Source organism: Bufo gargarizans, chromosome 1, assembly GCF_014858855.1.
Source record: "Bufo gargarizans isolate SCDJY-AF-19 chromosome 1, ASM1485885v1, whole genome shotgun sequence".
Lineage (NCBI taxonomy): Eukaryota > Metazoa > Chordata > Amphibia > Anura > Bufonidae > Bufo > Bufo gargarizans.
Genome location: NC_058080.1, coordinates 739,041,608 through 739,054,270, shown reverse-complemented (window position 1 = coordinate 739,054,270; position 12,663 = coordinate 739,041,608). Strand labels below are relative to the sequence as shown.

The following is a 12,663-nucleotide window of genomic DNA, read 5'->3' as shown; positions in this document are numbered from 1 at the left end:
AACAACATAAACCCAACAGAACAACTTGTTACCATTACAACGTCTGGAATGTGAGTCAAGTAACGTAGCTTGAAAAAAATGTTTAAAATCCCCAATCAGGATTTTTCAGGGTCACCCCCCTGTCATTGATCATCCCCCTGTAAGGCTCCATTCAGACGTCCGTATGTGTTTTGCGGAGCCACGGATAGGATCCGCAAAACACATACGGACGTCTGAATGGAGCCTTACAAGGGGGTGATCAATGACAGGGGGGTGATCACCCCATATAGACTCCCTGATCACCCCCCTGTAAGGCTCCATTCAGACGTCCGTATGTGTTTTACGGATCCATGGATCGGAGCACCTTTAGGATTTCACAGGGCATTTTTTACACATTTTGATTTCAAACTACTCACGCATTAGGGCCCCTAAAATGCCAGGGCAGTATAACTTCCCCACAAGTGACCCCATTTTAGAAAGAAGACACCCCAAGGTATTCCGTGAGGGGCATGGCGAGTTCCTAGAATTTTTTATTTTTTGTCACAAGTTAGCGGAAAATGATGATTTTTTATTTTAATTTTTTTCTCACAAAGTCTCATATTCCACTAACTTGTGACAAAAAATAAAAAATTCTGACTTCACCTCTGCCTCATCCTTCGGTCGTGCACTGTTGCTCCTGGTTACGACTCTGGTACCTTGTTCAGGAACCTCCTGGTCCGCCTGGACCAGCTGCCTCGTATGCCAATCCACCTCGCGACCTGGTGTTCCCCTCGGGAAAGTCTGTCCCCACCATCAGGGGTACTGTGAAGATCGATGGGTTCACTTAAACAACACCCTTAGAGGAGGTAGGACGTGTGGCACAGTGAGTTCACACCCGCTGGTTCGTGACAATTTGTTACGGAAGGTACATAGAAAATTATTGTATTGAATTTAATAGATAGGGGTTTATATGGTTTGTTCAGTGCATTAATAAAATTACCTTGTCCTCTTGTTGCTGGATCAGGTCGCGACACAGCTGTTCGGACGATGCAGTTTTTACTGCAGGACTGATATTTTATAGGATAGACTCAAAGCTAGTGGTTATATCCATAACTTATTACTGAATGCCAGACAGAACTAAACAGTTGGAACGTGAACATTAAATAAAGGAATGATGTTCCAGCACTCATGATTTCTTGGTAGCTAAAATCCTAGTCTTTATTCAGGCAATACAAAATAGTATACAGGACATCCACCACTAGTGCAGCAACATCGTGAACATTAAATCAATAATGTAAATGTTAAAAAACAACAAAGACAATCTACGTTGGCTTCCAAACGCCCATCCTGCCATCTTTAATAATCTACTAGTACACTCCGGCACTGCCGGCCTCTGGGACCACCCCGCATCCCCGGAATTCCGGCGCACGGCGTTTATCATACGCCAACATGCTCCCTACACCAGCACCATACATTCAGAGCAGTTGCCCTAAATACCGCAGCGCCACTACTATATACCGTGCATGGAGCCCTTACATCTCCACAGAACCCTGGTGTGGCCCATCCAGGTAAGCCTCTTTAGCAAGCTATTCTGCACAAGACCCATTACATCTCAAGTCGTGCACTTAGTGTCTGCTAACCGGATTTTAACCTGTTATACCCCCTTTACTATATTTATGAGGTCTACTCTGTTCTTTTATACCTCTAGTGAAATTGGAATAGCCGTTTGGCCAGTACAGGCTTCTATATAGGACCACTCTTTGTATGCATAATCATATTGGAGAAAAACATGATGAACCTGGGGACCTCATTTCTTCATTATTTTGTTATAATTTGCCTAATGTCACCATACTTTGTTTAGCATCACTATGCTTTATTTAATATCGTTACATTATGTCTAATCTCCCCTGTATACATTATTGCATATTATATGCCAGAACCAGATACTTCTCCTGTGATAGGATGCCTATATGTACTATATATATATATACAGGTATAATATTATTTTCACACATCACTGTTATAATTGCCTATATTTGATTGTCCTTTTATCTGTATGTATTTCAGTACTTCTAATGAAGGCCGTGTGGCCGAAAACATTTATATAAATACCATTGTACTGGGAAACCCACTGTAATCAATTAACACGATACGTTGAGCAACACAGTGGATTACAGGAGTCTTTATTTATTGATTTTGGCTTGGGAACCATCTCTTGACATCCACAAAACCCTGCATTGAGGTGCCATCTAACCTCCATTAAATGGATTGAATAAAGACACAATTTCAAATGGAAGTTGTGCTGGAAAGCATTTTTATTATAAAAATCACAATGCTGCACTGTGACACTACATCAAAACGGCTTCTATCCTGTGTGACTTCTTCGATGATCCTTAAAGCAGTTTTCCTGGGATTAGACTTTTATGCCCCCTTAAACTTGCATGGCCAGAGCAGCAAATCTCTAATACAGTTTTATTATCTATTCTGCTCCCTTTAGCTTCTTTACAGAGCAGTCATGACATCTTGTTGTTTTCCTTGTTGACATCACCTCTACAGTCCGATGCCCTCTCTCCCTCCTCTATAGCACAGCCCTATAGAATTGACCTCCCCTCTCCTCATCTCCTTATGTTTGCACAGCCTCTGGCCACGCTCCTCCACATCACTTCTTAGCTCTGTGTATTGTCAGTGCCTCTCTCCCCTGCCCAGCCCGGCATTACCATTCCCCAGCTCTGTAGGCACTGGGCAGGGGAAAGAGGAGCTAGTGACAGCTCATATGTGGAAAGGGGAGAGAGGACAGTGATGAGCTGGAGCAGATATGAGGAGGGAGGGGGAGGATGCAAAGAGAACTGGAGGAGATAAGAACACTGCAGGAACTGTGTAATGGGACTTATACTGAGCTGATTGTAAGCTCCTCTGTCTCCTGCAGTAGAGAGATAGAAGGGAGGCTACAGAGTGATGTAGAGGAGCTGAGGTCTGTGAGAGGGCAGTTACATAGTGTATACCAGTGACCAGTGTAAACAAATGGCAGAAAGCTGGCACAGGGACCCATAGGAGCTAAAAGTTTTATAGCAATCCTCTTTTACAGTTCTTATGAGTGTTAAGGCTGATTCTGGACATTTTTATTTTTATGGGAGTCCCGGGACAACTCCTTTAAGTTTGGAATGAGTAATAAAAAGTTTCTCACATTCTAAACATGATTATGGCTTCTTTTCTGTGTGAATTCTCTTATGTCTACCAAGATGTGATTGATCTGAAAAGCACTTTCCACATTCTAAACATGAATATGGCTTCTCTCCGGTGTGAATTCTCTGATGCGTAACAAGGTTTGATTTATCTGTAAAACATTTCCCACACTCTGAACATGAATACGGCCTCTCTCCTGTGTGACTTCTCTCATGTTTAACAAGACTTGATTTAACCGTAAAACACCTCCCACAATGCGAGCATGAATATGGCTTCTCTCCTGTGTGACTTCTCTCATGTGCAACAAGATTTGATTTTTGTGTAAAACATTTCCCACATTCAGAACATGAGTATGGTTTCTCTCCTGTGTGACGTCTCTCATGTATAACAAGATATGATTTTTGTGTAAAACTTTTCCCACATTGTGAGCATGAATATGGCTTTTCTCCTGTGTGGATACTCTCATGTTTAACAAGATCTGGTTTACTTACAAAACAGTTCCCACATTCTGAACATGTATATGGCTTCTCTCCTGTGTGAATTCTCTCATGTATAATAAGATATGATTTATTTGTAAAGCACTGACCACATTCTGAACAGGAATATGGCTTCTCTCCTGTGTGACTTCTCTTGTGTCTAACAAGATGTGATTTATATTTAAAGCGATTCCCACATTCTGCACATGAATAGGACTTCTCTCCTGTGTGAATTTTTCCATTTGCAGAAAAAACTGCTCTTTTTGTGAACTCTTTATCACACTGAAACCTTTCACCCCCTTTCTGATTTGTACTTGCGGTAACAATCTGTGATTGGCCGGCAGAAGGGTCCTCAAGTTTAGGGTGATTAAATGATAGATCTGTACTGTGAAGTCCTGGATGTACATTAAGGGTAATGAGGGTTTCTTTTGAAGAACGATGCATGATATCTTCAGCTTCTTCTTTGTAATTTAGTGATAACATGAAGTTTCCCTTACAATTTTTACTGGGATTTTCTGTGAAGATAAAAGTTGTAATTAGAGATTTTTTTTTTTTTCCAAATCACGGATTAGACAAAACTTATAACATTCCTAAGTAGATCCAGCAGGAACAGGGAGTAAAACGTATTCATTCAGATTTTTACTGAGCTCTACATATTACTATTGTGTATAGTCAGGTGTGTCTCTATATGTGTGTACTGTTATATATCTGCTCTTATTCTGTATATATAGACATAGCACAGTAGCACTTCTCTACATCTCACTGAGGTAACTAGTGAAATATAATGACAATAAATAGTAGTGTCTGTGTGTATTTGTGCACGCACAGACTCAGAAAATCTTCAGACCCTTTCATTTTTTCACATTTTGTTATGTTGCAGGCTTTTGATAAAATACAAAAAAAATTGTTTTTCCCATCATTCTGCACTCAATACCCGATAATGAGAAAGTAAAGAGATGTTCAAAACCTTTATAAATTTATTGCAAAATGAAAAATTCTTGTGTACGGTACTCCATTATTTGTACACCTGGATTTGGGGATTTTCTGCCATTCAGGTTGGATGGTGACCAACCGTGGACAGACATTTTCAGACTCTCTCTCTCCAGAGATGTTCAATTGGGCTCAAGTCAGGGCTTCTCCTGGACTACTTAAGGACTTTCACAGAGCTGTCCCCTGTTGTCTTGGCTGTGTGCTTAGGGTGATTGTCTTGTTGCATGTAAAATTTTGGCCTAGTCTGAGGACCAAAGCAATCTGGATCAGGTTTTATTAAGAAAATCTCTGTACTTTTCTCCATCCAGCTTTCCTTCAACCCTGACCAGTTTCCCAGTTCCAGCAGCTAAAAATCAACCCCAGAGCAAGATGATGTAACCACGCTTCACTGGTAATATTGGGCAGGTGATGAGCAGGGCTAGGTTTCCTCCAGACATGGTACAATTGAGGCCAAAAAGTTCAATCTGGGATTTATCAGAGCGGAGAGTCTTGTTTCTTACAGTTTGAGAGTCCTTTAGATGCTTTTTTGCAAACTTAGGCATCTTTCATGTGTCTTTAACTGAGCAGAGGCTTCTTTCTGGCCACTGTGCCATAAAGGGAAGATTGGTGGATGCTGCAGTAATGGTTGACTTTCTGGAAGTTTCTTCCATCTGCACTCAGGATATTTGGAGCTCAGCAAGAGTGACCATTGGGTCTTTGTCATTTTTCTTACCAAGGCCCTTCTCCCTTGATTATTTTGCTTGGTAAGGCGGCCAGCTCTAGGAGTAGTCCTGGTTGTTCCATACTTCTTCCATTTAAGAATTATGGAGGCCACTGTATTCTTGGGACATTCAGTGCAACAGATATGTTTTTGTGCCCTTCTCCAGATCTTTGCCTCACACAATCCTGTCTCTGAGTTCTCCAGCCAGTTTGTTCCTCATGGCTTGGATTTTGCTCTGATATGTATTGTCAGCTGTAAGACCTTATACAGACAGGAGTGCGTCTTTCCAAATCATGTCTAATCAACAGAATTTAGCACAGGTGGACTCCAATCAAGGTGTAGAAAGATCTCAAAAATCACGTCTTGAGATACTTTTAGGGTTTCCCAGACCGCTCACAGTTCTCTGTAGTTTGATGATCTGCTTTTTACTTTGTCTGACCACTTACCCTGCCAGCTTGAGGAGGCCACTTTTGCCCCCCATCCGATGCCACTTGCGTCTGTCATAATTTGAATTTCTGGAACAGTTAGCCAGGCTACACCTCTTGACAGATTTTCCCTTTCCTTCCACCAGTTCAAATCTGACTTTACGTGGTAAGGTATGTTTATCTTTTTGTCTAGGGAGGACTGTTATCTGTCCCATTTCCCGAGAATCTAGGTTTGTGTTATTCTGGTGTGAACCTGACACCATGCTATGGCTGTAATGCATGATGTCATCATTCTCAGGATGCTCATGGCCCCTCAGATAGAGCACTGTTTCTGAGACTGGAAGTTCCTCATTCTCTCCCTGAAAGATTCCAACTTTTACTATGGGAGAGATGAAGTCTGGGTAATTGAATCTAGCATTACCCCTAAGAACTTCATTTTTGTCGCTAGTACTAGGCAAGATTTTTTCACATTTAGCAACCAGCCCAATTCTGAGATTTTCTGTATCTTGTAATTGGTCTGTCTGGACGTTTCCAGCTCTGAATTTCCTACTATGAGGAAGTTGTCTAAATAGGGAAAAATGTTTAAGCCCTGTAGTCTGAGAGGGGAAATCATTTCTATTACCAGCTTTGTGAACACCCTTGGGGCGGATGATATACCGAATGGTAGGGCAGTCAACTGAAAATGATTGACTGTACCCTCTTCGTCTTTCAATGCGAATCTGAGGTATCTTTGTGACTTTTGATGGATGGGAACATGGTAGTAGGCATCTTTTAGATCGATGGATGTCATATACCGTATGCTCCTTTTTTGACTAGGGGAATTACTGATGAAATTGACTCCATTTAGAATTTTCTGTAGGCTATATTTTTGTTTAGCTCTTTTAGGTTTATAATAGTACTGGAAGATCCGTCAGGTTTTTGGACTAAAAATAACTTTGAATAAAAGCCCCTTCCCCTTTCTGGTTCGGGAACTTCTAATACCACGCCTGATTTTTTCAAGTCTAGGACCTCATGCCAAATTTTTGCTAACACTTTCTGACTGTGGGATGTTATTTGAAATCTTTTTGGAGGGGTTGAGGAAAATTCTATCCTGTAGCCATTTTTTACGATGTCTAAGGCCCAGGGATTCTGGGTTACGTCTTCCCATGGAGATAGAAAATTTCTTAACCTTCCTCCTACCCTGGCGTCATTGTTTTTCGGATTGTTTGTTCTGAGGATTAAGGAGGAACCCTCTGCCTTTTCCCCCTTTCTGATAGCTCCATCTTCCCGATTTTCCCTTTCCCCTGTAGGATCTTGATTGCGAGCTAAAGGGACGAAAAAGGTTTCTTCTTGCTCTCTTCTGGGAACCCTTTTTTTTTTTTTGTCAGCAGCCTTCTCTAGGATTGCATCTAGTACTGGCCCAAAAACGTATTCGCCAGAGAACGCAATAGAGCACAGTTTAGCTTTGGAGGTCCTGTCACCCCCCCCCAAGACTTCATCCAAAGTGCCCTTCTCGCCGAATTTGATAGTACTGCATCCTTAGCCGCAAATCTGACCGAGTCTGTGGAGGCATCAGCCAGAAAAGCTGTGGCAGACTTAAGAAGAGGGATGGAGTTTAGGATTTCTTCTCTGGGAGTTTTGTTTTTTATGTGGTTCTCTAATTTATTAAGCCAAAAATACATGGCCCTGGCCACAGAAGTTGCCCCTATGTTGGTCTTAATGCCGAACATGGAGGCCTCCCAGCATTTCCTCAGTAGAGCATCTGCCTTCCTCTCCATTGGATCCTTTAGTTGTGACGAATCCTCAAATGGCAGGGAAGTTTTTTTGACAACTTTTGCCACCTGAACATCAATCTTTGGGATCTCATTCAAGATTTTTATTTCAGCGAGATCAAACAACAACCTGTTTTTAAACTCCTTAGAGACTCCCAGTCTTCTTTCTGGATCAGTCCACTCATCCAGAATCATGTCTTTAATATTTTCGTTTACAGGAAAGTCTTTGGATTTTTTCGCTCTAAGTCCCCCAAAGATCTCATCCTGAACTGATCGGGGCTTTTGAACATTTTCAATGCCCATAGTAACTCCTCAATATCCTGAGAAGAAAAGTAATATTTATTTTCGTCTTCCACAATTTCCCCCTCTGACAATATATCATCTTCCATATTTTGTCTAGATGTGGAAGCCTCCTCGTCCATGTCCTCTGCATCAGAGGAGGATGGAACAGATATTTTGGATTTTTGGGCAGGAGGCATAGAAGGGACAGACTTGAGAGAGGCCAAGGAGGATTTTATTTCACTTTGAATCATAGATTTAACCTCCATGAGGATAGATGGTTGCTCTTCCTTTACAAGCTCATTAATGCAAGACTGACATTGCTTCTTTTTGTGATTTTCAGGGAGTCTTTTTGTACAAGTTGCACATCATGTGTATTTGGATTTAACTTTGGGCTCTATCACTCCCTATAAAGAGAAGAGCAACCAGGTATCACAGATGAAATATGCAAGGTCACAGATATTTTCCCCACAGGGGAACTCACGATAGGAGTAGCCGAGGGTGGGTATGCAGTATCCCTCTGGCTTGCAGGGGCATCAGGAGCTGACATCTCACCGGAGCAGGAAACACAGTGGAGGCAGCGGCAGGTTGAATTTACCGCCTCGTTTTCACCCAGCGCGGCGTCTGACGTCATCAGTGATCACGCGCGCTCTCCATGTGATCCTAGGCTCCGCCCCCTCCGGGAACAGAGCGTAGACTGCGGCGCATATGAGCAGGACGACGTGCAGCGTGCTCTTTCTATTCCAGTCTGCTTCCTCACAGAAAGGAAGGGAGACCTTGTGTTATGGAGTGAAAACAGGCCCCCGCTGTTCAGGGACGAGAGTCTACTCCCGTGTATGTCCTCTGCCCAGCTTTAGTAGCAACCGGGAGGTCTCTTTGTGCTCCATAGGGACAGGAAACACTAAGGGTGAGAGTGGGTGGTGGCCTTTCAAACTCTGTGTTCCTGCCCCTATATAGGTCAAGGGGTCAATCTCATGTGTAGCCGTCAAGGTGGATGAAATGGAAAAACTGTATAAAGGATTTAAAGGCAGACTCGGCATCAAGAGTCTATAATTTTGCATTCTTCCCATTGCAGGTAATAAATTGTCGGTTATGGTTGGTGATACCCAGGAATCACTGGATGGCATGCACACCAGTAAGACGTGGCCAATCCAAAACAGAAGCCAACTTTGGGGATCAATCTCTATGCCACAGTCTGATATAGTTTAGCCCAGGAAAGGTAGAGAACAGTAGAGTCTGTTCTCTCTCAAGCGCTAGAGTACAAACAGTGGGGTAACTAGAACTGACTGGGCCCCACAGCAAGTTTTTATTTTTCTATTAACATACTGATATGAGGGCATGATCTGTGGGGTGCTCTCATAAAGGGAGTGTAAAGATATAATTGGCACATTCTGTCTAAGGGGTCGGGGCAACAGAGGGGAAGTCACATGGTCGGCAGACAAGACGTCTTGACGCAGCTTTGAAAGCCAGAACCTTCACATCACGTGACCCCAGCTCAGAAAGAAGAGTCACAGCCCAAAGTGAAAGGGGAGAGTATTTAGTAAGTCACTTGTCTTCTGAGGACAGTTTGAAAGTTATTTCCTTTTTTATTGTAAAACCCCTCTAACCATCACATAGGAAATGATCAAAATGAGGGCAAAATGTATTAATATCTCTTTACTATCTAAAAATTATGTTTAACCCTTTCCTGCACAATGAGGTACATGTAGTTCATCATGATAGCACAGACCAAAAGCTGTGTAATCCCCAGTGGGTGTGTGAATGTGACTGACCCTCATGTCCTGCAGGAACCGCCGGGATCAGAGAAGAATCTGATCAGAGATCCCCGTCAGCTACACAAGGGGAACACTTCATGATGTAATGGGGACATCTCCAATCATCAGAATCTCCTCCTGCCCTAAAGGCACCAAGGACAGAATCTGAAGTCACTTTCACCATTCATGATTCCATACCTGTGGTGACATCTCCTGGAATGTCCTCCTCCACCTCGCTCTTACACGGGGGATCGCCTATCATCCTCTCTTCTTCATCCTCCACTTTAATAATAATCAGATCTTCCCCCTGATTTGTCATCTGTAACAATTCAGTACAATACAGCAGACAGGTGGGAAATCTAACAGATCCACATAAGAGACCCCCACAATCTATGACCCCTCTATGACTGCAGGACCCCCCTATATAGATGTGTACAGGGCTCAGCTCCATCTACCTGAGGGTTCTCTGGGACCTTCTCCTCCGGACAGTCCTGGGAATACAGAGGACGAGGACATCTCTCTGGTGGATTTCTCCTCCTGGATTCATCTGTGGAGACACAAGCACACAGTGACTGAATACATGGCCTCCTGTAGATCTGTCTATAGATCAGACTCTTCTCTCAGCTCCTTCACTTCTAGGTTTAGTGATCGGAGAAAATATACTCTGCCTCTCACCACCTAGGCTGAGGTCCCAGCACCTAGCAGACCACAGGCCAAAGTAGTCTCTGGTCTACGAGAATGAATGATGGCCAGTGGACGACAGCTCCTTCACTACAATAGTACATTCTGAGGATGAGGATACAGGTATACATGGCAGGACCTGAGGGAAGGGGATTCTTTATACAGCGCCCTCCATCACCCTACCAACCAAAAAAGGGTCAGGGCATCATCCTGGCACAATGACACCTCTGCTTATGAGGTACATTTTCAGAGAGAGAACCCACAGTGAAGACCTTCATCAGTCAGACTCAGTACATGGAGGAAGAATAACAACTACTCCCAGTCTCCTCTCCACCAGGCTCTGAAGTGCTGCAGAAAGCTCTAAATCTATATCCCCCTCCAAGTCTCCTTTCCCTGTGAAGACAATTCCTTTCTCTTAAGGCCTCATGTACACGACCGTTGTGTGTTTTGCGGTCTGCAAATTGCAGATGCGCGAAACAAGGAAGGCGTCCGTGTGCGGCTCGGATGCGGACCAGAACAATGGTTGTGTGCATGAGGCCTAAGGAGCTGTTATGGTGAATGTGGGAAAAAGAAAAGAAAAAACATTTTCTGTGAGCCCATGACAGCTCCGTGAGAGAGACTGCTACATAATATCTGAACATACTTTATGGCCGTTGTATTTCCACCTCTGACCTATTAGGATACGGACCACTATTCTCAGGCAGTATACATTAGGCCAGGGGTGTTGCTAGGGTCTGAAAACATCCGGGGCACAAGCCCACTGTATCACACCCCTGTGAAGCCACGCCCCCACACAATGAAGCCACGTCCCTATCGCCATGGAGGGGGGGGGGCTTCACAGTAGTTATTAAGCCCTTTATTAAGCAGTCCCCCCCTTCAGTGAATGGGGAACTGCTGAAAGGGGTTAATAACTGCTGTGAAGGGCCTAGCCATCTGGGCAACCCCGCAGATCATCCTCCCACCCCCCTTGTACTTGTTACGCTGGCTGTATGGGCATGAGTTCAACTTCAGTCACCTCGGTGCACAATCCCATCCTGCGGCACGTGATCCAACGAGACCATTGACCTACAGCGGCGGGTCTTGCGGGATCACGCGCTGCTAGACGGGATTGCACACCGAAGTGACTGAACTCATGCCGGCGCAGCACGCAAGTAGCAGAACAAGTACAAGGGGAGTGGGGCCAGGCGGCCAGCAGAACATTCTGGGCACTGGACAAAACATCCGGAGCTCAAGCCCCGAATGTTTTGACCCAACGACGCCCCTGCTTTAGGCACTTTGTTGGACTTGTTTCCATTAGCCCTGAGGATAGTCGTATAGCTGAGAATTTTAAAATATTTGCTTTATGTGATATATATACTGCACACACGTGTATACACTGCACATGACGGGTCTTACCTTGTGATATAAGAGGCTGGTGCTCCTCCATTACATGTCACTGCACACACTGCACATGACGGCTCTTACCTTGTGATATAAGAGGCTGGTGCTCCTCCATTACATGTCACTGCACACACGTGTATACACTGCACATGACGGCTCTTACCTTGTGATATAAGAGGCTGGTGCTCCTCCATTACATGTCACTGCACACACGTGTATACACTGTACATGACGGCTCTTACCTTGTGATATAAGAGGCTGGTGCTCCTCCATTACATGTCACTGCACACACGTGTATACACTGCACATGACGGCTCTTACCTTGTGATATAAGAGGCTGGTGCTCCTCCATTACATGTCACTGCACACACGTGTATACACTGCACATGACGGCTCTTACCTTGTGATATAAGAGGCTGGTGCTCCTCCATTACATGTCACTGCACACACACGTGTATACACTGCACATGACGGCTCTTACCTTGTGATATAAGAGGCTGGTGCTCCTCCATTACATGTCACTGCACACACGTGTATACACTGCACATGACGGCTCTTACCTTGTAATGGAGGAGCACCAGCCTCTTATATCACAAGGTAAGAGCCGTCATGTGCAGTGTATACACGTGTGTGCAGTGACATGTAATGGAGGAGCACCAGCCTCTTATATCACATGTCACTGCACACACGTGTATACACTGCACATGACGGCTCTTACCCTGTGATATAAGAGGCTGGTGCTCCTCCATTACATGTCACTGCACACACGTGTACACACTGCACATGACGGCTCTTACCTTGTGATATAAGAGGCTGGTGCTCCTCCATTACATGTCACTGCACACACGTGTATACACTGCACATGACGGCTCTTACCTTGTGATATAAGAGGCTGGTGCTCCTCCATTACATGTCACTGCACACACGTGTACACACTGCACATGACGGCTCTCACCTTGTGATATAAGAGGCTCGTGCTCCTCCATTACATGTCACTGCACACACGTGTACACACTGCACATGACGGCTCTTACCTTGTGATGTAAGAGGCTGGTGCTCCTCCATTACATGTCACTGCACACACGT

At 44.2% G+C, this 12,663-nt stretch overlaps 1 protein-coding gene across 1 annotated transcript; it reads right to left on the bottom strand.

The window, feature by feature from the left end:
• Positions 1 to 2,224: 2,224 nt before the first annotated feature.
• Positions 2,225 to 9,773, bottom strand: LOC122924932 (gastrula zinc finger protein XlCGF17.1-like). The gene is made up of 2 exons (XM_044276470.1): positions 9,715 to 9,773; positions 2,225 to 4,132 (listed from the first exon to the last, which is right to left on the bottom strand). The coding sequence occupies exon 2, from the start codon at positions 4,098 to 4,100 to the stop codon at positions 3,156 to 3,158; it is 945 nt and encodes a 314-aa protein (XP_044132405.1). The 5' UTR covers positions 4,101 to 4,132; positions 9,715 to 9,773; the 3' UTR covers positions 2,225 to 3,155.
• Between the last annotated feature and the right edge of the window lie 2,890 nt (positions 9,774 to 12,663).

What these genes read in the sequence shown, in the direction of transcription:
- LOC122924932 (XM_044276470.1), bottom strand. Translation starts at nt 4,100, where the DNA reads ATGTTATCACTAAATTACAAAGAAGAAGCTGAAGATATCATGCATCGT.